At 45.3% G+C, this 24,404-nt stretch overlaps 1 protein-coding gene across 1 annotated transcript; it reads left to right on the top strand.

Annotated features, from left to right (window-relative positions):
* Positions 1 to 1,408: 1,408 nt before the first annotated feature.
* Positions 1,409 to 23,939, top strand: NDNF (neuron derived neurotrophic factor). The gene is made up of 4 exons (XM_034063208.1): positions 1,409 to 1,565; positions 19,781 to 19,969; positions 21,020 to 21,144; positions 21,893 to 23,939. Exons 2-4 carry the CDS (start codon positions 19,782 to 19,784, stop codon positions 23,284 to 23,286), a joined length of 1,707 nt encoding a protein of 568 aa, XP_033919099.1. The 5' UTR covers positions 1,409 to 1,565; position 19,781; the 3' UTR covers positions 23,287 to 23,939.
* Positions 23,940 to 24,404: the final 465 nt, after the last annotated feature.

The following is a 24,404-nucleotide window of genomic DNA, read 5'->3' as shown; positions in this document are numbered from 1 at the left end:
CAATATGGCTATGAAATACGTAAGGATAGGGGTATGAAAACAGAAGGATAACTGGCTGGGGGCTCCCAGGGAGCTCTTTTTCTTAATCCTGTGTTTCTTTCTGTGAACTTGTGTTTTCAAGCAGACCCTGGGGCAGATTGCTTGCTGGCTTTCTGTGAAAAAACCCGGCTACTCTTCGAGTTAACATAGTGGGAGGTAAGTGGCAGTAACTAATGGTAATTAATGGAGGTCTGGACAGTTACGTGTCCCCGGAGACATGAGCTCTTCTGGGGATTCTGGCTTCATAGAGTGAAGCTGATTGTCACCCCACAGAACATGACAATTCGCGTCCCTCCACTGAGGCTTTGCCATCAAATTTGTTCAGCAGCCTTAAAAAAAAAAAAAAGAGGGTTTATTTTATTTTCGCTGCCCAAATCCGTTGAAGTAGTAGGGAAGGAATGATTGCCTTCAGGGAAATTACCAATCAGCTGCTGTTGGTAATAATTGTTTAATGCTTCTGTAGTACTTGGTGGTGTTACGACTGATGTGCCAAAAAAGAAACAAAAAGAGAGAGGGGTTTGGTTTTAACTGGCCAAGGCTATTTTCTACCTTTCCGTTGCAACTCTCAGATAATACTAAGAAAAATGTCCCTCGATCCCAGAACCTGAAAGCTGCCTCTGGTAGAAACATAACGAGGGAGAGGGGGAGAGGTTGCAGTTGGTAAACTGCAGGCTTGTTTACTAAATCCCATTTCTCACGCATCCTTGGCCACCTCTCCTGTATCCATCGTTGTTGGGATGTTCTGCAGCATTCCCTCAACCCCAACCCCTTCAAGCAGCGGCTACCTGAAAAGGACAAGCTGGAGCGCTGTCCTTCCCCAGTTTTCTCCCACACCGTGCCCCGTCCCACCGAGCCTCCAGACCCGACTTCGGGCAGGGTGACGCTTCCAAGATGGATGTGCAGTTCCTTCTCACAAACCCCGCCGGTTCTGCCCCTCCGCTGCTCTGCCCGGGGGATGGTACTGGTGGGGACCTCCGGGGCAGCGGGTCGGGGCTCCCCGGGAGCCCGCCTCTCAGCGGAGCTGCGCGGTGGCGGGGCGGAGCGGCCGCGCCCGCGGGGCACCCCTGCCCACCCCGGGCGGCAGCAGCAAGACGCGCCTGGCGTCGCCGCTCCGCGCCCCTCCGCGCCGCTCCTGCAAAGTTTTGCCAGCTCCCAGGCTCCGCGCAGCTCCTCCCGGGAGGCGAAACCGGGGCCGTGCCCTCTCCCCGGGAGGTGGCGAGTGCTCTGGGGGGTCCCGGCTCCTTTTCCTAGGGTTGGATTGTTTTTCTTCCGTTTTTTAATTCTTCTTTATTTATTTTTTTTCTGTTTCTGCCGCGGGGGGGGGGGGGGGGGGGGGGGGGGGGGGGGAGGGGGGGGGGGCAAGGGAAGAGGCTATATAAAGCGCGAAGGGACTGCTGGACAGAGTCCCCGTTGCAGCCCTTCCCCGCCGGAGCCTTAGGTAGACACCCGCACCCCTAAAAAAAAGAGCCTCCTCCCCCACGAGAGGACACGACGGGACAGGACGGAACGGGACCGGACGCTGCAAGGTAAGCCACCGACCCCGGGGAGGGAGAGCGGGGCCTCCTGAGTAGCCTCCCCCCCAGATTGCCGCCGGGGCAGCGCCTTCGGGAGGCGGGTGCCGGATACTCTCCCCCAGCTGCAGGACCCCTCGGCCAAAGCGGGGCTGGCGTGGAACACGGCCACAGCGGCGCGGTCCCTCCAGCCGCAGCTGCAGCGCAGAGCTCCTCGCTCTGGCACTGCTCCGCTGCGGGCTCTCCGCGATGCTTCCGTGGGACCTCGGCGCCCCTTCGATCTTCCTCTCTTCTTTGAGGTTTGCGGTTTTTCCTCTCCGGTTTTGCTCTCTGTCATCCCGCGGTGGCCAGTGCGCCGCAGCCTGCGCTGCCACTGGAGCCCCGGTTCGACCTCCGGCGGCCGGGAGCCGCCGCAGACAGGGTGTGTGCCAGGCAGGCAACGGCTCCGGCTTTATCCACCATCGTACTTTGTTCTTGGGGGAAAGAAAAAGGGAGGGGGGAAAGCGTCTACCAAAAAAGTAGACAGAAAACTCAACGGTGGCTGAGTCGTGATTTTATTTCGACAGCGTGGAGACAATGATTACAAAGTGTTTTTTAATCACTTGCAGATATAACTTTTATGTATTTAAACCTTCATATTTAAACGCTAGTGCAGAGTTTTGAGAAGCAGTGATTTTCTGAGTGTTTTTATTTTGGATGTGTTTAACATTTGAGTGGTAACGTTCCCCGATTCTCCAAAGCCCGTTAGCTTGACTCCAGGGGTGAGAGGAGTCTAGTCTGTGCTGTGCTGTGCTGCCAGGCCTGCCTAGGAAATCATCCTGGCAGACACCTATCTGGGTGAGGGAGCTGCCGCAAGGCTGGCTGCAGAGAGCAGGTTGCAAAGCTTGTAGTGTCCCTTGGACGTTCTCTCCCCACCGAAGGGTCTGGTTAGCATCTCGTTACAATCTGTAATTAAAACGCTTAAGCAGTATTGCTGTTCATGTGGCTTGGCTGAGTTGCAGGAGGCAAGCTCAGAGGGGAGGCAAGGTCCCCAGTGTAAATACACAGTTCTCTCTGGCGTGGCTGGCTGTTTGTGAGCAGACAGCAGGCAATGTTCAATGACACAAGTGTGGCATTGGCTCTCCATTGGAGCATCCTGCAGTCAGGCTGCACTGGCAGCCATATCAAGCACTATCTTCAGATGGGCTTCTAGCCTAGCTGTACCAATTTCATGCTTGATCGAGCTGGTGGTGTTTTATGTGTGTAAAACTAGAAGATACAAGCTATTTGAGGGTGAATTCCTGCCTGGGCAGTTGGTGGCAAGTGATTTATACACTAGTAACCCTGTCGGGGCACTGCTGGCTTGGCCAGAACCTACTTGGGTGTTAGACATTGGCAGCATCCTTGGCAATGCTGTAACAGAGCAGGGAGAAAAACTTTGCGATTCATTTCAGCCTACTCTGAAAATCGCTGATTCTTAGTTATTTTAGGAATGGCATCTCAGATTGCTTCTTGTCGGAAATGCCTCACCCTCCCATCCTCACTCTCCTACCTTGTAGCAAACCACATACCTGCAAGAGGAGAGCTGTTGAAGTTAGCCTTCTAGTACCACTAAAAATCCCTGTGAGTAATTTCTAGAATTTAAAACTTGTTAATACTTGAAGGAGGAGAGGACTTTTAAAACACCGAGAGATTTTTGTGTTATAGTTCAACCACTGAAAGTGTGATGAAGCAGAAATGTGCAGTAGTGTGGGTACTGTATGGATGTATTTGGGGTCCCCTGGCTGTGTTTCATCCTGCTGTGAGGAGAATGATACCTGCTCCTTGTGGACTTTCTGTGTCAGCAGATAATGAGCCCGCTTAATTTGAAAGAGCTTTATGGTAACTCTGAAAAATTCCTTCAGCCTTGTCACATTCCCATGATGAGGACTGTGGGTGTACCACACTGTCCCTGTGGATTGTGCGCACCGCAGAGTGTCATCACAGCCCTGCATGTCCTGCGCCTGCCCTGGGATGTGCCATGCTGTGCAGTGCCTGCTCAAGGAGCCATCTCCTCCTTGACAGCAGCCACCCCTCGCAGGAGATGGGTGGCACACGGATGACATGGTGTCACCAGCCAGCGTGTTACCTGCCCCATCCCCCTGGGGGAGTTTGGTGGCAGTTGGAGAGGAAATGTGAGTGTTGTGTGGGATGCTGATCCCACAAAGATTAATACGGACAGCATTTTTTGATTTTTAAGTAGGTTGTCACAGAGGTGAGGCAGAACTAAGTAGGATCTCCCCGTGTGCATTGTTGATGACTACTTTGGAAACGTCAAGGCAAAGCGTTTAGGTTTCCCCAATGTTTATAAATACAATATGGTGCAAACTGTCAAGCAAGCTGTTCAAAATTACATAATGCCTGTACTGCCTTCCCAGTTCGGCAGGAATGCCTTCACCACATACTCGGCATTCAGCTGACATTTAAAGTTCCCAGCACGCAGCTCCGGCCCATCTGCCGCAGGTTTTCCAGCATGCCTCTCCTGCTTCCGTGAGCTAGGCTGGGGATGTGGCTCTGTGAGCACAGTCAGTGTTGCAGCTGCACTTCCACCACAACCTGCTCCTTGGATTGGTGCTGCACTGATCCCAGACAGCTTGGTGAGAGCCTGGGCTGCTCTGAAAGTTCTCAGCTTGTATGCCAAAACCATGTTTAGGGGCAGAAAGGGTGTCTTCAAATCCACTTTGTCCTCCCTAGAAGGTTTTTCCACTTAAGGTTTCTCCACCTTAGAGTCCCCTGGAAATGAAGGGGTAAATCCCTTCCTGGGAGGTGGTCTGAGAAGTGAATCTAAGGATGGGTGGCTTAATGGTGCCTGCGGATTAGGGGCTCATCTTGGCTGCAGTGTGGTTTTGAGCTTCCACCTGTTCAGTGCCCTTCAGCTCCCCATCTCACAGCTTCAGTAGGGCTAGATGGAGCCTCTTTGCTGGGTGTTTTGCTGTGGAGCATGCCAGGGTCTTCTGCTTTAATATATATAAAAAGATGAGATATTTATTAAACTCAGACCCTGCCTTTTCTTGTACAATTTATGTTCTGAAAGACTGGTGATAAACAATTTATTAAAAAGAAATCCTGATTTATTTCTGCAGTTACATTTCAAGCTGTTACCAACTGTTTTTTTTGGGACACTACCTTTTACGCTTCCCATGGAAGTTTAAAAGATTGCTAGAAAAATAATCCAGAATTTAAGTAGGTTTGGATAAAGGCAAGCCAGGACTGCACATCAGGGTCTGTGGTGCTTTAATGCAGCAAAGCAGCAGATTTTACCACAGAACATCTGTGTACTGGCTTCGGTTACATCACAGATTTTAGTGGGATAACAAGCCTTGTTTGGTTTTGCCTTCATTTTGAAGTCACTAAACTTTATATGAATAATAAAACTGTAAGCCCATTACTTCACTGTTTTCCAGGGGCTATTTCAGTCCTCCTTCAGGGTCTTGCCTATTTCTAGAGCTGGTTTTATTTTGTTTTATGAAGTGTGTATTTATCTTTTCAGTTCCCACTTGCTTTTGCAGGAGGCAGATGCACTAATTTGTACCAATGGACACACCAGAGATGTCAGGTTTCCATTCAACCTTGCCGAACATGCATCTTTTCTTCATTAAGGGCAGTCTAATGAAAACTGCATGTTTCTCAGTCAGTGCATTCAGAGGGGTTGATGTTATTAGTATGGAAGACTATCTATCTGCTCTGGGCTATCAGTTCAATCCCTAGTGAGAGTTAAAGTAATGGGGGAAGTTTTGCTTTCTGTCTGATTAGAAAATACGGAGGAGGGTAGACTTGACAGGAGGGAAGGACTGCCTCCTTCGTGTGAGAAAATAAGTTTGCAAGCCATTATAAAAGGGTGCACATATGGGTGGGAATACCCAGCAGCATCAAGGATTATAATCTTGACTATATCAAGAAATCTGTGTTTTGAATGTGAGAATGTATAGACAGCCCATAACACTAATATTTACTGTGCTTGTGGAGAACCCAGGGTGATACTGAATGCTGACCAAGCTCTGCATTTTGGTGCCACTGACTGTGACTGCAGTGAAGGGAGAATAAATCAGAATTCTGTTAAGGGAAAGAGAATATATTAGGTAAGACCAGTGAGAAGGGACACAAGTACTGCTTGAGCTCTGCTAAATATGGAGTGGTGCAGTGAGTGAGCATTGCCTTGGAGAAAAGACAGGGTGTAGAAGCTGTGTTCCCTGCTCTTTGTTTTACACCATAACAGAATATGCTACTTCTATGACAAAAATCTTCATGATATCAAACAGAGATAGTTTCTACCTAAGAGAAAATGACTCAGATAAGCTAATGCTCATGGATGGGTGGAAGGAGCTTTGAAGGCTTTGAGAACTTTGAAACCTGTTTAAAAACTTTAACAAGATATCATTAGGAGAGGAACTATTTGCCCTTGGGTCTGGAAATAGGTCAGGGTAATAAATCATAACTCCAGGAGAATGTGCTTGAAGCTGGATATAAGAGGGAGAGAGAAAGTAAATATTAAAAAGAAGTTTGTTCTTTCAGAATTAATTACCTAATTTGCAATATGCAAGGACACACACTGAACAGGAGAAAGGTAAATGTTAACACAGGGTTATAACAGGAACCAGCCAAAAATCTCATGACTGCATGGATGGCTTTGTTTGCACCCTGGGGAAGCATGTCAGTTGCACAGGACATGTCAGAAGCAGGCAAAGTGTGATCTTTTTCAGGTCGTGTCTGAGATAGCTGATACTATAACCTCACCAAACCATGATGAGCTTCTGGGAGACATTTTACGGGATGGGTTTTAAATGTCGTTCAAGTAATCAGCAACACAAGCAGCCTGAGAAACCAGCCCCCAGTCCATGACTGCTTCAGTAAACAAAAATATACCTGAGCTACCAGGGGGATGCAGGTGAGTCCTTTGCTGACCATCTTTCATGGGCTGTGTCCTTCTACCTGGGCAGGGGCGAGCCCTCAGGTGACCACAGCATTTTCAGCATTTCTCATGGATTGCTCCAGAGCATGCAGGGCTTCTCAGGTTTTGGCTCGAATCAGGACCACTCTGGTTTTAGGGTAATTAAATTCAGTAGTTGGAGAGATGTTTGTTGCTTGTGTGACAGCTGAGATAAGAAGCAGTGGGTCCTTACTGCAAGCATCTGAAAAACAAAAGGCAATAATTTATCTTTCCCGCTTCATTCCCCCCTTCATGGGTCCGGATATGAGTGCCCCTCCAGCATGACCCTTGCTTACTTGCAATGTGACACACCACCGAGGCGAACGCTTCCCCTGTGATTTACAGAGGAAAAGCATTGTTCCGCTAATTGAGCATATTGCTTTTTGGTAGGGTTTTTGGGGTTTCTTTTTCCTTTTTTTATTTAAGGAAAAGTATCTTTAAAGGCATTGAAACTTTATTAGGGTGTGAGAAAAATGATGCTTTTCATCTTTCTCCCTTCTAACTTTTCCAGTGCCAAACCAGAGTAGTGGTAGATCAGCCACCATTCCTGCTGCAGAGGCTGTGGGGGGAGGCTGGCGGGAGGTGCAATGGGATCTCGAGTTCTCCTTACACGCCTGCAGGGATTATTAAACAGGAGAGATGATTTCTGCGAAGCAAACAGAACACTATGGAGAAGTGAGCATGCTCTCTCTCTCTTCCTACTTTGTTTAGGTACAACAGATTTACTGCTAATTTGTTTATAGTCAAACAGTCTAAATGTGTCTCAGCATTTTGAAATCCAGAAACCTGATGCAAATTAAACCATTTAGAGACTGGGATGATGATGGTGTGGGAAAGCCAAGTGTCTCAGAGCTGCCAGCTGGTCTCTGGATGTGAAGGAAAATATCAGTGAGCAACATTAAGGGTTTCTAATCCCCATTCTTTCTCTTCCTTTGGCTACTAAATCTGCATTTTATTCCCCACTTTTCTTTTTCTCGTGGGTAAGAATTACTTACTTGAGCATGCTTTGTAGGACTAATAGGATATTATCCTTATTTGAGGAAGACCCTAGGAGCTTTCAAACTGGCTTTTCTGTAATGAGAAATAATGAATAAAAATTTTACAGTCCTAGGGGGTATTAAAGCTACGGTTTTGTAGGAAAGATTTAATGTCAGTCAATTAAAACTTCTATTATCCTGTTACAATACAATAGTTGAAAAAAAATTCGTACTAGGAAAAATAAATAGGTTTATGTGAACAAATCTGACTTAATATTTGATTTAAGAAGGTATTTAAAGCAAGGGTATAAGGCATCTCTTGCAAGAATGTGATAGCAGGGCAGCAGGCTCAGAGAAAGAAAGGTACTATGTTAATTTATGGAGTGTGTTCTAATTTCCACTCATTCAAGACAAAGAAATTGCAAAATGTTTATAAGAAAATCCAGGCAATGAGGGCTTTAACACAAAAATGCAGAATTCATGCACATCAGCAAGATGTACTTGCAAAAGGTCAAAACACAGCTCTGGTTCAGTCTTTTGCTCCCTTGGTTCATGGCCATACCCACTTGGTACTGTAGGCTTTGTGTGGTTTGTTCATCCAGGGACTGTGTGGACCCCGACTTATGACCCTCAGTGAAATGCACATGTGGGGCGATAAAGCAGAACCAGGGGGCATTGTCCCCACAGGCAGAGTACCCTGCCCAGCTCCAGCCCAAACCCCTTGTGCCTGCTGAAATGCCTTGAAGGGGACAAAGCACCAAAAAGCATATTTTTTTTAATTTCAGCTTTTTGTTTTTTACAATAAAACATTAATTGTGATGTTGAAATGGCACTTTGTTCTTTAGCAGATCCTCATCCAAGGATCTTACAGCCATTTTCAGTTGCTGCCCAAGAGACAACCCCAGAATGCAGCACTGGGTCCCACGCCACAGCTCTAACCACATCTTCCCTCTTTGGGAAAGGAAATGCCCTTGGCATGCCTTTCAGCCATCCCTGAGTACACAAATTCCTTTTCTTCTCTCCCTTTCCTTTCTCCCCTTCCTCTCTCCCCTTCCTCTCTCCCCTTCTCTTCTCCCCTGCTATCAGCCAAGGATGTATGGTTGCCATAAGAAGGCTTGAAGGTTTTGGGGTTGTTTGGATGTTCATTCACCCATGACAGCCTGACCTATCTGCCTGTATGAGTTTCCTCTGCTTTTGTTTGCAGTAACTAGAAAAAGGACTAACCTTTTGCCTGTCAGCCTGGACAAATAAACACTAGCCCAGTGGTAGACTGGAGCTGAAACTGACCCTTTCAATAATCTGATTTCTGAGATCCCTTATCACAGCTCTGCAGTTGACCCTGGCATATTTGAAACTCTTGCAGCACATCCCTTTAGAGCATCCATCTTTTTGCACTTGGGAAAAGACTTTTCAGCAGAAGTCCACTGTTTAGAGAACCCAGAAAATGTTAGAAAGCCACCCTGAAGACTGGCAGCTCCTGAACATGCTCTATCCTGCTTTGATATGATGAACTGGAGAGCAGTGGTTGGACTTGAGGTGTCTTGTAAACTCTTCGAACAGATGCATGTGTCAGCTCTGACCATAGGCCCCTGTGGCAGCAGTCTCCATGGCCATGCCACGTCTCTCTGAGTATGTATTCTTCTGCCCCTTGGAGGTGAGCCCTTTCTCTGCCGTATGGCTCCTTAGCCCTGGAGATGTCCAGTGGAACTGGGTGAGAAGCTCAGGGCAAGGATGTGGGCTGCAAGCATCCATAGCTCCTCCAGCATGTGGCCACACTTGTCCCAATTTTTTTGTCTGCTTCTGCAACAACCTTGAGTAACCTTGGGAGCCATCCCTGCACCATGCAGTTGCTCTCCTCCTGTGAGGGTCCCTGCTCCCTCATTGAGCATTGAGTGTGCTCACTGCTGTCATTTGTCCCAATGGCTAGTAGATTAGGAAAAGGGGGATAGAGCTAACAATTTTCACTAATTTGCTGAGTTGCTCTCCACAGGAATCTGAGTCTTATTTAAAGCAGGATACTAAGCAAGTAAATGCCAGTAAACTAAATTTAGCCAGCCTAAGCATTCCTACTTTTTCTTGTCCCTACCCAAAGAGCATATAGAAGCAAGCGTGTGAAAGAGTAAATTCTCTCACACCTAGGAGAAGTGGTGAGGCTGATTGTCCTGCCTGTGATGAGGTCCACTTGCAATGGGCTGTCCTTTGCTCTCTGCCTCGGAGAAAGTCACCAGATCTAATTGTGACCCGGAAATTATGTGTGCTGCTTTCTAGAGATGGTGGAGATCAGCTGGGGGGACAATACCCATGCTGAGTCTTGGAAGGTCTTTCCTGCTGTAACCGTGGCTGAGGTCTGGCAACTTTAACGATGAGCCTGCTGCTAGAAATATGTAAATATCAATACCTTTAGCACTACATTTGATACTTTCCATTTTCAAGCACTTGACAAATGTTTACATTTTTTCAGCAACCCTTTTCCAACTAGGAAAAAATGAGACACAGCATCTGTGCATTACCGTGATGCATACAAATCATTGTGAGAAAGCACCTTACAGGTTCATTAAGGACTTGTGGGGCCTAAGATTTCCCCTGCATGCCTTTGAAGTTGAAGGCAGATAACACAAAATACAAAAACTGAAGACAGTTTTGGACAGTAGGTCCCATTAGAAAAAAAACAGATTCTGATTAAAGAATTGTAAAGTTTTGGGGGTCACCTATAAGCACAACATATATTAGTGTGGTTGTAAGTAATAAGGGCTAGACCTTTGATTTGGTAGAAGTCATAGTTTCTTTGAAGTCAGCTGAGGATCTGGATTGCATGATTCAGGTGTACTTAAAAGTGACACGACTTAACAGTTAAAAGGGACAAGACTGAATAAATATAGGAAGAACGTAATAAAATAGAAACAACTTTTCTCCTCTGTTCCTATAAATTGTATTTTCTCCTTAGAGGGCAGTTATGCTCACCACTATATCCTTGTCCCATATGTAGTTAACTATGAGAGTTCCTGTATTGAAAAACAACCCAGAATCCAACTTTACAACTGCATTTGGTGCCAGATGCCTGTTACAGTTTCTATTTGAGTTCCCATTGCTGTGTCTTTGCTCTGAGATACCACTGCAAACTACTGTGGGGTCAGAGAATCGCCTCTTGGGCATGAGCACTGTAATAGGGTTGTTATTGGAGCTGCTCTCTTGTTTGCTCTTCCAACTTCCTGAGACCAGCTCTTCCAGCTGCCAGAGAGCAGCTCTTCCAACTTCCTGGAGAGCTGCTGCTGTTACTCTCCATGCTATTGCAGCCATTACTGGTCATTGCTGCTTAGCCTGGAAGCACCAAGAAACCCTAGGCAGTAAAAAGGAAGACATGGTAAAATTGCAAATAGGAATTTCTGTGTAGCTGGTTCAGGAAGACTATGTGTGTAGAGCTATGGAAGTGGGCAGGAATACTAACATACTTGGGCTGGCTGTGGTTTGTAATCCTATGTACATGCGTGGTGGTGTTCCTGGTGCCAAAGAAAGCTGCATGTCTGAAGGAAGCTGAGGAAATCAGTCTCTGTGCACTTAGGAGGGTTTCAAAGTAATCAGTGATTTTCCCCTTTTTCAGTCATCCACCAAAAAGCAGAAGGGAAGCAATTTCAGTGTACTTATGATACAGCTTTCCACAAACTGGGAGTGCTCCAGCTGTTACTGGAGCTGCTGAAAGCTCAGCTTCCCCCTGCTCCTGCCCTGCAAGTTGCGCTGGTGACCTGCAGCCCCACTTGCCTGTCACTGCCTCTCCCCCAGCTCCCTGCTCTGCTCCAGCCCCTTGTTTTCTCCCCTTTAACAAACATCTTGTTGGCTGTGGGCAGCTGCCAGGCCAGCTGTATTCTCCAGACCCTAGGAATGGCTCAAGCAACTTTAACTCCTTCAGTGGTTAATGCAGTTAATGACTTCAGGTTTATATTTTAGCTCTTTCCAAACTTCTGACCTTCTGCCACAAGCTCCAGTGGTCTGAGGATGCGACGGCAGGCTGCACAGACCTCAGTTCTGTTCCTGCTCTTTATCATACCCTGACACTTCAGTCTTCCCTGCCTCTGGCGGGTTTTGGCAAGGGCACTTGCTCATAATGCCATTCAGAAGTATTCCAGAGAAACAGTGGGAAACTCCGTACCAAATACCAACATGCTTGTGGTGGTTGTAATTTGTAAGCGTTCATATGTTCATTCCCACTAATCTGCTTGCTGAAATTAATTACGGAGAGTCAGTAACATGTACACAGATTGCTGTGCTGAAGGCAGAATGACTTGGCTGAGGAAATTAGCTATTGTTTTATGATTAAAGGAAGGGATTCTATTTGGATTTCCTTGAACAAGGAAAGTAGCTGCCCCACTTTTATTGCTTGTAACAAGGGAATAACAATTGCTTTCCATTATAAAACACCTCCAGATCTTCTGATGAAAGATTTGTGGTAGAGCTGCATGGCATTTGGGGTTGGTTATCTTAAGTGGCCTGGAGTTGTACAAACTAAGATTTCTCTGACTTCTCTTATTTCTCCTACTGGGGCTCAACCCCTACAGAGACTATGGAAAAAATTCCTTTTCTCTGAGTTGGGTGTGTGAACTTTTCCTCTGGGAGAATGGGAGAACTGGTACCATCAACTGTCCCATGATGCTTGCCCTTTCTGGGAATAGTGTCCAGCTGCCTGGTGATTTTGTGTGGGCTTGGGAGGATGAGAAGGCAGAATGGTAAGGACATTGGGCAGCCTGTGCCTGAACGGCCAAGGGAAGTGGACCTCAATATGTGAACAAGTCATCAGCTGGCTGACACCCAGTGCTCCAGCACATCACTTCTTCCCATGCTTCTGCCATACTCTCTCCCAAGGAGAACTAGGAGAGAAAAGCTGAACATTGTAACAAGGGCCAGTGAGGAAACACTGTTTGTTTGGTTTTGACACTTGGTGCTGAGCCGCGTTGGTCAAAATGGCTGTGAAGGAGGGAAGTGCTGGTATGTGGTCTCTGATTAAACCAAGAAAAACTACAACACATTTCCTCAAGTGTCCCAAATGCATCTCCTGGCTTGGCTGTTTTCTGAAGCATCCAGCTACCACCAGCTCCAGGATGGCAAATTCAGTGTAATCAGAGTTGAATTTGTTTCCATTTAAAGTGGAAAAATAAAGAAGTCTCAGTTCAGAAACAAAATAGTCCATGTAAAATTTGGTGTTTTGATACTGTATCTCCCTGAGTTTGTTTGCTTTTCAACATGTCTAATTTGAGACAGCTCTGCATTTTACAATCTTACCCCTTTGGAGTTAAACTCACTCCTAAATTGTAGTATTGTAATTTGTTGCCACTGTTGTTCATTAAGTTTTGGTGGGAATGTAGTTTATTTCTTCATACCTTCTTATTTTTACATAGTTTAATATTTTCCCTATGCTACTGTGGTTTGCTTTGCTAAAACAATACTCCCAGCAAAGGAGAATTGCAGGTTGAACTGGAGTTTCAAGAGGCTGTTGGTTAATCCACAGATTACTGACACGGTGGACCCTAGGTGCTTCAAAGGCACTATTATAAAACATCATGTTCGTGTGTTCTTGAGGAGCTTTAATCCATGGATTACAGGACTGTAAATGTTACTGCCCTCCCAGTTGCAGCCGTTCCTGTCAACAGGAGCTACCACGTCAAGCCAGATATTTCACTTTAAAAGCCACAGAGACAGTGCTACACCCTGCATCCCTGTCAGTGCTGTGCTCCTCATCCCACCCTGTTCCTTAGGGGAAGGCCTTAGGCTAGTGTTTGCCATTGGCAGACGGGCTGGCTGGGGCTGCCCTGACGGAGCTCCTGGTGAGGCTCCCGCAGCCCTGCATGGTCCATGCTTTTCCCCAGGCAGGAGGCAGGACCGGACAATAAGTTTTCAAGAGTGCTGCTTTTAAAAAATAAACCAACCCAAAAACCCAAATGAAAAGCATACCAAACATTTTCCAGATCCTTTAGGGAATAGTAAGTATTAAATACCAGGCCTTCCCTTTTCCCGCTCTGGTCTCCCCCTAAAAAAGCAAAGCAAGCAGCTCTCGGTAAGTACTTAAAATTCAAAGGCATTGTTTTGCCTTGTTTGCACATCAAAAATAACTATATTACAGTTGGAATTGGTAGGTGCTTTTAAACTCCTCTATTGCTGAGGTGATAACTTTGTGTGCTGAGGTGATAACTTTGTGTGCTGAGGTGAATTTATTTGTGTTATATATCTCTGGAAATGAGGTGTATAATGGAAAAGCTCACAGCCTTTTTACTTGCAGCATTCCTCTAATAAGTCAATGGTCACACAATGCCCTTTTATTTCTGAAGCTGCACGTAAATCACAACAATAAATCGACAGATTTATTACAAGAAGCAACATGGCTAATGTAAACAATAGCAAAAAAAAAATCCCAACACTGAAAAATAGGATGTAAGGAGGGAAAAAAGTGAACCATCCATACACTAAGAAGTCAAGAAACACAAAGCAAAAGCACTGTGGCAGGCAGCACCATGAAATTATCCTTGCTAAATTACAGTTCTGCACTTTTCATTCTGTGTAACTAAACATTAGGATTTATTTCTTCCAGATGCATTTGCTTCAGGTTAACCATAATCTTTTTGTTTTGTTATTCTAAATCCTTTACAAATCTCTGACCTGCAGACAATTAAGAAGTAAGGCAAATGATTTCCCTAGATTGAGGTGCTTGAAGCTGACTTGCTACTTGCACTGGCACCGCACATGGTGAAGGCAGTGCTCTTGCAGCCTTTTGGTGGAGTGTAGGTGAACCTGATGACATTGAGCCTTTCTGGCAATGAATGCACAGTGAAGTCTAAACAGGAGGACACAGCTGCTCTGAACCCAAACAGCTAAACCAAAGGGATTTTTGGCTTGTTGGGTGAGTTCTATGGTGAGATGTAAGAAGGGAGCCTCTGATACCTCCTGTGGTACATCCTGCACCAACTGCTATGTTTTACTGTAAAGAAAAGTCTTGCTTGGGGCAGACAGAAAATACTGTAGGCTTGCTCTGTGAAATCAAAAATGAGATGATTTATCTGCCCCTGGGGCCACCTGGTTTTGGCTTTGATTGAGGGTTGTGCCTGTCCTGCTGATCCCAGAGCCTGAGGGGAGAGCCTGTGAGGTGCTGCCACAGCTCCAGCCAATCTGTCACAGACTTGGAACATAAGTCATGTACAAATCCCATTATCCTCTCTGCTTCTGCTTATAATTGCAGTTTACCTAGGTATTACCAATGAGCCTTTTGTAGAGATGAAGTTTGTTATACAAAGGTCTTACAGACTGGGCAGAAAGCTTGTGTACATGGGATTTTGGAAAGGCCGGATAAGGCTCACTGCCCACATGGAAACCATTTGAAAAATACAAACTGTAATCATCATAATCAAAACTGTGATCTGATTTAATGATAATTTTCATGTATGTGCTTATATCTTAGATATATAGTATGTCCAGACTGCTGCTTTTGTTTGTTTATACTTTCTGAAGGGAAAAAAAATCCAAACCAGAAACCTCTGAAAAGGTGGCAAATCCTGAGGTGTTTAAAATGATTTATATCCCACTCCAAATGTACAGCATGGTTTTCTCATCTCTTGATCTATTTAGATCAATGTATACAAGTTAGAATCATAGAATAGTTAGGATTGGAAAGGACCTCAAGATCATCTAGTTCCAACCCCCCTGCCATGGGCAGGGACACCTCACACTAAACCATATCACCCAAGGCTTCATCCAAGCTGGTCTTGAACACTGCCAAGGATGGAGCATTCACTACCTCCCTGGGCAACACATTCCAGTACCTCACCACCCTCACAGTAAAGAATTTCTTCCTTATATCCAATCTAAACCCCTGCTGTTTAAGTTTCAACCCATTACCCCTTGTCCTATCACTACAGTCCCTAATGAATAGTCCCTCCCCAGCATCCCTGTAGGCCCCCTTCAGATACTGGAAGGCTGCTATGAGGTCTTCACGCAGCCTTCTCTTCTCCAGGCTGAACAGCCCCAACTTTCTCAGCCTGTCTTCATATGGGAGGTGCTCCAGTCCCCTGATCATCCTCGTGGCCTCCTCTGGACTTGTTCTAACAGTTCCATGTCCTTTTTATGTTGAGGACACCAGAACTGCACACAATACTCCAAGTGAGGTCTCACAAGAGCAGAGTAGAGGGGCAGGATCACCTCCTTTGACCTGCTGGTCACGCTCCTTTTGATGCAGCCCAGAATGCGGTTGGCTTTTTGGGCTGTGAGTGCACACTGCTGGCTCATGTTCATTTTCTCATTGACCAACATCCCCAAGTCCTTCTCTGCAGGGCTGCTCTGAATTTCCTTTTTGCCCAACCTGTAGCTGTGCCAGGAAAAAGCGGCAGGTTGTAGTAGTAGGGGACTCTGCCTTGAAAGGGACAGAAGCGCTCATCTGTCGCCCTGACCCGGTTGCAAGGGAGGTGTGTTGCCTACCTGGGGCACAGATCGGGGATGTTGCGGAGAGGCTGCCTGCTCTAGTAAGTCCCACAGACTATTACCTGCTTCTAGTGATACATGTGGGTGCTAGGGATATAGATAGTAGTAGCCTGAGGAGTATAAAGAAGGACTACAGAGCTCTGGGAGAGGTGGTCAGGGGTTCTGGAGCTCAGATAGTATTTTCGACAATTCTCCAAGACACAGAGGAGGACCTTCCAAAGACAAGGAGGATTGGACAGGTTAATAAATGGTTAAAAGGGTGGTGTCATAGTCAAGGGTTTGGGTGTCTTGGACATGGGGCCCACATTTGTAGGCCAGGCCTACTGGGGGCTGGTGGAACTGCTTTGATAAAGAAAGGGAAGAGTGGCTTTGCTGGGAGGCTTGACAGACTTGTCAAGGATGCTTTAAACTAGTTGTGTTGGGGGAGGGGAACATCATTCCATCCCAACACACCCAGTCAGTTGCCAGCAGTTCATTAAGTATCTTCCGAGTACTCTTCTAAGAAGCAGCTGTTGCTATTGGAGTGTTGTGCAGGCTGGGATGTGCTCACCTGGGGGCAGGATTGCCACCTTCCAGGTCAAAATAAAAGGGGAACTCTGGCCACCTGCCACACTCAGTTCAGGCAGAATTTGGGGAAAAAGTGAGAGCTAAAGCTAGGCCATTAGAGGGCAGTTTTGCAGTCTTGGAGAAGGAAAATGGTGCTTATTATTTCACTTAGGACTGTTTATCTTGGCGCTCAGTTAAATTCAGTGATAAACAGCAGGCAAATCCTCCAGTCAGCAGGAATATATCAATAAAATGTTGACTCAGAGTTTAAAAGAAAAGAAATCAAGATGAACTTGTAGAAAAGGGAACAAACAGCATTTAGGAGGTGGCACAGGCTGGAAAACTAAAAATCACACAACATATTTAATGTAATTTATATGGCTTCACAGTGCAGCGCTTAGGCCTGAGCTTGTACTGGCTTCTAAAAATGAAGAGTCTCAGGGAATGGCAGACAGAGACAAGAAAGCTGTTGGAAGTCTGAAGACTGGGTGGGAGAGCAGGAATTCATGTGCGCACATGCATTTTCTGAATGACTCTGTTGAAGTAACTGCCCAGCACCGAACTTGCCCAGAAAGAAACATGGGATGAATAGATGAGTTTTTTGCTTTCCTCTTGGTGTTTTGTGTTAGTGAGCCATAGCGGATTTAGCTTAAAACTAACAGATTATGACTGTGCTGCAAAAAATAAATCTGTTTATTAACTGGTGTGAAAGGGTGGTGTAGCACTGACAGCACGTTTCCCAGAAACTGAGTGCTTTTTGGGTGTCTCTTTGCTGTTGAGGTATCTCACTTTTGGAAGTGTCGTGCATGAAAACTGGGGCTATATTAAGCCTCCAAGACTTGGATAATGAAAGCACTCAAAATTGTACTCACTTGTAAAGAAACAAGTATTATTAAAGTTTTCCTTTTCAGGAACAGCTGTCAACTTTTCAAGCGATTTCATGAGATCATGAGATGGGCCAGTGTAGCCTGCCCAGGTTGGGCAGGGGTCACAAAACTAACTTTAGTGAGTCTTTTGTACTTACTTTTAAGCCAAAATGCTTTTACAGTTAGATGAAGAAACTGGGGGACAAATCTATACCTTGTCTCTGTGCTGTGGCTGTTAACAGGGACAGAAACGCTGTCTAAAGGAGTTTTTCGAGTGAATTAGCTAGTGGAATTATTGAATAAGTGAAGCCCAGCCTGGGTAGTCCTATAATCAAAAATCATTTATTTCAATAGAGGTTACATTGCACTGGAACTGTCTGTGGGAATACACAAAGCTGCAATTTCAAGGGGTTCATGCAGAGGACACTGTCTGCAGAAAGTGTCAGAGTTTCTTACCTAACCAAATAATCTGCTGTAACTGTCATGATTAAGTTGGAAAGAATTTCTTCCTTGTTGGCCAACAATAATGCTTGAAAAATCAATAAACAGCGTGTTAGAGCACATGGAATTTGTCCTGTGTTGTGTGAAAGGAGGTTTCTGCTGACTTTGGTGACTCAAATCAGCAAGTATTTTTTGACTTAGGATCTTTGATCCCAAAGGCCAAAAGTCAGCAACTTTGCCCATAAGTATCAACACTTCAGCCTGAATTTGAGAAAATATGTCTGTTGTCATCAAAATCTAAGTCAGGATGTGCTTGGGATAAATTTTGACAAGTGCTGGGAATGTTAAATCAAGATTATCTAGAAGTAGCAATTGCAAGTCTTAGATAAAGCCCTTTTCTCCTTTCCCTTCTGTGGGGCAGAGCACTGCAGTGACCTGTTATTAAAACATCCCAAACAGTAACAAAGCTCACAGTTTGAGACCTGTGAGTGCCAGAGATAAAGCATTACAAGCCCTGCAAACAGGGAACTGTGGCCATGTGTTACCGTCACCAGGTTATTGCCAAATAAATAAGGGTGCAGCCTTCTCCAACTGCAAAACAACTTTTGGCAGCTGTGGCAGAGGCAGGGCTTCCCTGCAAGACAGTGGGGCCATCGACCAGCAAGCTCTTGGCAGGGTTCCCTGGCATGCTTGCCACTCACTGTCTTGCAGAGGTCATGGAGCTCCTCCACAGCCTCTGCGCTGATCTGGGACGTGACTGCAGGGGAAACTCTGCCAGGTGAACCTCAAGCTCTTGCTTTCATTTTTCCCTTGGTTTTCTACTCAAGAACGGGAGGATCTGGCTGCAAATATAGGGATATGTGGTGTGCTGGGGACGAAGAAAGCAGCAGTCCTTGGTGTGACCAACAGCATGAGTGAAAGGAGGTGAAGATAAAATTGCATCCTGGCAAGGGAGTTTTCAGTATGTCTCACTTATGGCTTACAGTTACTTAGGGTTTTTATCATGCTTCTCCCCAAAGCCAGTGGCTAACACAGTTTAGGTAATGCTCTAACCTCTTTTTCTTTTCCAATTTTAATAAATGTTATCTTTTAGCAATTTACACTCACTGTACTTGTACTGGAAATGGGCTTTGGTTCCCCTTTACCACCCCCCCTATAGTAGAGCCATTACATATGAGATCATCTACTGTATTGAAAGGAGATTTCCAGGCTGTCTCACTATATATGTTAGGGTAGTCATTACTGACCTAGTTGTAGACATACTAACGAAAGGCTGAGATTATGAATTATTATGCCTGATTTGTAAGGGATTCTCTGCTTTTGTGTTTTGCAATTACCATCAGGCTTGAGGATTAAGCCCTGCTGAACTGCATGCTAATACCAATGTGCTTTGAATATGTGTGTTTAAATCACATGTTTTCCTATTCACTGTTTTTATATACAACAATTTCACTAGAAATACTTACTTTTCAAAGGACTGTTGGAAGCCTGACCAAAAGTTCCTGAGGAAAGTAGAGCTGATACACTCTCCATCTGCTCTGTGCTTACTCCTGCTCCCATGTCCAGGGAGCTCTGGTTCTGCTGTGGGAAAACATTGAACTATAGTACTACCAAAGTATGTGGAAGGCTTTTGTTCTTTGTTAAGGAGAGAGAGTGATCCCAATATGAAAGCTGTGTGCAGGCTTACTTATTTGCATAGTTGATCCAAGTGCTGTGAGAATGCAAACATAGTCCTTACAATCTGTGTTCCTAATGTTTGTATGGCTCTAAAGGGAAGGTGCCTGCAAAACATAAAGCACATGCGATGTTGTTATAGGTTTCAGCAGTAAATCGGCCCACAAGAGCCACACCACTGTGCAGCTAGCCAAGTCAGTGGCAGCAGGCCACAGATAACCCGGTGTTTCACCATGGTCTCACCCACTGGTATGGGACAAGCTGGCAGCAGCTCCTGCCGCATGCAGTGCAGCCCTTCTCAGGTGGGACTCCCTGTCGTTGCTATAGGATGCTCCTGCTGTGCTGCTCGCTGCTCCTGCTGCTGCTGCCGCTCAGCTCCAGGCCCCAGAAGTTACCTACCAGAGATGAGGAGCTCTTCCAAATGCAAGTCCGGGACAAGGCATTTTTCCATGATTCGTCTGTCATCCCAGATGGAGCTGAAATTAGCAGTTACCTCTTCCGAGACACCCCTAAAAGGTATTTCTGACTGGTCCAAGTGAGGAAGTTGTACTTTCAAGATACTAGCTTTAGTTGCTGGGTGTTTTGAGATAAAAATTGTATCTAAACCACAAATGCCAGTCTTCTGTCTGATGAAATAACTATGCAAGTTTCCATCCCAATCTGGCTTCCTCAGCTGAGGGTCTATTCAATTTATTTGATTTCTGGAATGAGCCCAGAGCTTCCACAGACCGCAGAAATTCCCTGAAGTGGGGCCACTAACCATGTCTGAAGGCAAAGGGAGTGGGAAAGAAATTAAAAACTACAGGCTTACCTCACCACACTTGTCTCTCTTCATTATTTCCTATTGTGCTTTAAAGAAGCAATGTAAGCCAGTCTGGTCCGAACTCCCTACTTCCCAGCCTTGACCCTAAGGGTCAGAAAATACTGAGGTTAGACTGGTAAGGAACCTGAGGCTCCAAAGAGTTCAGGGAAGACCAGCATAGCCACCTTTCTGCTCATGTCACATACATCCTTCAGCCTTCATCAGTGAGAAACACCTTACAATAATTGATAGTTAGTGCTTGGGGGTATGCAGGAGGATAGTGGAATGCTTGGGGGTATGCAGGAGGATAGTGGAATGCATATATCTATCTGTATGTGCTTCTAGGGCCCTTACCTGGACGCATCATAAAATGCATGTCCTGCTTGGAATAGCATATCCCTAAATTCCAGGACAGATCCCATTTCCCTCATTTATAGTTTTGTGACCATTTGTATGGTATATATTTAGCATAGGTGTAAAACATGAAGCTGACAGAGGGGAGGACAGGAGGCCATAAACCCTTCTGCTGTGTCTTCAAAAGCAGAGCATGATCTCTGTACCAACATGTTCATGTGGATACACCCCTCACCTCCTTAGCACTTGCCCACCAGCCTATCCACATTCCCTCTGCACATGCTTGCCTGTAAGTAACACTTTTGCCTCTGTTGCCCTATTAAGATCAAGCTCAGTCATGTCAAGTCAGCTCCTAACACTTGGCTGCCTTCAGGATTTACTGACATATGGGTCTGTTACCCTTCCTCTAGGTATTTCTTTGTGGTTGAAGAGGACAACACTCCCTTGGCAGTGACAGTAACACCATGCGATGCCCCTCTGGAATGGAAACTGAGTGTGCAAGAGCTCCCTGAGGAACCTAGTGGAGGAGGTTCAGGTAACGTTGACAGTTTCTCTTGCACCTTGGAGACCTGCTTTTCTCAAGGATTTGAAGCCCCTCAAACCTGACAAGGAAAAGAGCTGTAGAAGTAAAAGCTGAGATTACCGTTACAGAGTGCACTGGATGCTGCCACAACAGACTGTGTTTGCTCAGAGTAACCTGGTTTTGTTGGGGCTTTGCTGAGCTGTATACACAAGATAAGAGCTGGACAGACACTGCATCAGGGCTGAGCTCACCTCTTGGAGGGTACTTGTCTGTAGACATGGAGCTTATATGGAAATGGCCATATAACTGCTACTCAAGAGAGAAAAGGTCTTTGGTTTCCAGACCCTGTCACACAAGTATTGAAATGTTGCATGGTGTGCACACCTTTGGCCTCTGCTGTATTCAGGAACAAAGTTTTAGCAAGTCCAGAAACATGCAGTGGAGCAAGTTCTGCCTGAGAACTGCATGTTGGGTGCTTGAAGATAGTGGTACTCTAGTGGAAGTTATTAGCTACTATTCACAAGACTCTCTTCTCCGTTAGTAGGGGTCAGGTGCAATTTCTATGGTGTTTGGCTTCACCCTGAGTGCCAAACCAATCCCTCTTTGATTTGACAGAAGTATTGATTGTGTCTTACTCAGAAGATAAAACTTTTTTTTTTTCATCTTACTTCTGTATTTTATGAAGTGTCTGTTTGTTAGAGTTTTATTTTCTCACATTCACAGACTGTGTCTCCACTGTTTTTCTTTGCGTCTAATTTAGGTGAACCAGAGCCTCTTGAGCAGCAGAAACAGCAGATTACCAATGAGGAAGGCACAGAGCTGTTCTCTTACAAAGGCAATGACGTTGAGTACTTTGTGACCTCTAGTTCCCCATCTGGTTTATACCAACTATATCTGCTGTCGACAGAGAAAGATACACATTTTAAAGTGTATGCAACCACTACTCCAGAGTCAGACCAACCTTATCCTGAATTACCTTACGATCCCAGAATTGATGTCACTTCTCTGGGACGTACAACAGTGACACTGGCATGGAAACCAAGTCCTACCACCTCCTTACTGAAACAGCCCATTCAGTACTGCATAGTCGTCAATAAAGAACACAACTTCAAAAGCCTCTGTGCTGTTGAAGCCAAGCTCAGCGCTGATGATACCTTTATGATGGCTCCCAAACCAGGTCTGGATTTCAGTCCATTTGACTTTGCCCATTTTGGCTTCCCCTCAGACAACAACTCTGGCAAAGAACGCAATTTCCTAAAACCATCATCAAAGTTCAGGCGCCAAATATCCTCAAAGCCAAGAGTGGACCTCCATAAAGTTTGTATTGGGAACAAGAACATCTTCACAGTGTCTGACCTTAAGCCTGACACGCAGTACTACTTTGACATGTTTGCAGTAAATACCAACACTAACACTAGCACTGCATACATAGGCACCTTTGCCAGAACAAAGGAGGAGGCTAAACAGAAAACAGTTGAACTGAAGGACAGCAGAGTTACAGATGTGTTCATCAAGAGGAAGGGAGCCAAATTTCTACAGTTTGCTCCTGTTTCATCTCACCAGAAAGTTGTCTTCTCCATTCATTCATGCCTGGATGCTGTTCAGGTTCAGGTTAGAAGAGATGGAAAACTTCTCTTGTCTCAGAATGTGGAAGGTGTGCGGCAGTTCCAGCTTCGGGGAAAAGCAAAAGCCAAATATCTGATTAGGCTGAAAGGAAGCAAAAAGGGTGCTTCTATGCTGAAGGTCCTGGCTACAACAAGGCCTAACAAGCAGTTGTTTCCTTCTCTTCCTGAAGATACACGAGTCAAAGCCTTTGACAAACTCCGCACGTGTTCTTCGGTCACAGTGGCATGGCTGGGCACACAAGAGAGAAACAAGTTCTGCATCTACAAAAGGGAAGTGGATGACAGTTACAATGAAGAGCAGAAGAAAAGAGAGCAGAACCAGTGCTTGGGCCCAGATATGCGGAAGAAATCAGAAAAGGTCCTCTGTAAATACTTCCACAGCCAGAACATCCAGAAAGCAGTAACCACAGAGACAATCAGAGGCCTTCAGCCTGGCAAGTCCTACCTGCTGGATGTTTATGTGATAGGACATGGTGGGCACTCCGTGAAATACCAGAGCAAACTGGTGAAAACAAGGAAGTTCTGTTAGTGCCCCTGTACATAGAAATATATGGAACTCTGGTCTGAACATTATCCGACTTCCAAGTATACGGACTGACTACTTGCACAGCTGAGAAGTTGTGACCTGTATTTGTACTGTGTAGAAAAAATACCAACTTGTGTATTTATGTTTACATAAGTAATTGTTTGGAGGAACTGAGGCTGGGGGTCTCCAGTAGCATCTGGCAATGGTATTATCATGTGTCCAGTGACCCACATGTGATGCTGAGTAGATGTCCAGGGTGGCAGGAAACCTTGAAGGAAGTGGCACTCCTTTGCTTCCATATTGCGTGAACTGCTTCTAAATTATTTTATACTTCAAAGGCTGAAATACATCATTCATCCACCTTGCTCCTCACAGACAAAGCTCACAGATGTACACCCTTTCAGTGTAGATGGTAGGATTTCTGTAAATTATTTTATAGAGTCTTGTTTTAAATGTTTATGTTTCTATGATTGTAAACAAATAAAATCTCTCCCCAATAAAGTACAAATCTATTAACATATGCACATGAAGCAGTTTCATTGCTAATGTAAATTCTTACCTAGCTGATTTTCATGTTTAAATATTGTATGTATTTCATGTACAAAGTTGCTATAACATTATATTCCTGTACATAAAATTAAAAATACTAGATTATATATTATTTTGTTTTTCTTGACATTTGAAGGGGGCAAACAGACTTGCAGACAAGCAGAGGTATGCTGAAACTTGAACTCAGCTAGGATATGCCTCCCTTTTGTTGCTGTTGATTTTTTTTGGGCAAGGTGACTCAAGTCCAGTAGAATTACTGATGTTACTGAGACAGTTAAAATCTGCAAAGGAGCACAGGCCATTGAGGGAGGGGTATTTGTGGCATACTCTGAGTCTACAGTGACACAAGCTCTAAAGGAGCAGGGCAGCATAGAGGAGCTTCACTTGTCCCAGGTAAGAATGGATCCTATTCTGTCATGGTTCTGAGTGCCACCAGCACTTGGCAAGGAGCGCAGAGTCTGAGTTAGAGGGATCATGCTATCCAAACAACACACCAGAGAACCAGTTGTTATTTTTGTTGGATAATCATTGAAAACATTTGCTTTCTGGATGCTGCTGGGTTTGACCACAGT

The sequence above is a fragment of the Melopsittacus undulatus genome, chromosome 5 (assembly GCF_012275295.1).
Source record: "Melopsittacus undulatus isolate bMelUnd1 chromosome 5, bMelUnd1.mat.Z, whole genome shotgun sequence".
NCBI lineage: Eukaryota > Metazoa > Chordata > Aves > Psittaciformes > Psittaculidae > Melopsittacus > Melopsittacus undulatus.
This window is presented reverse-complemented; position numbering and strand designations above follow the sequence as displayed.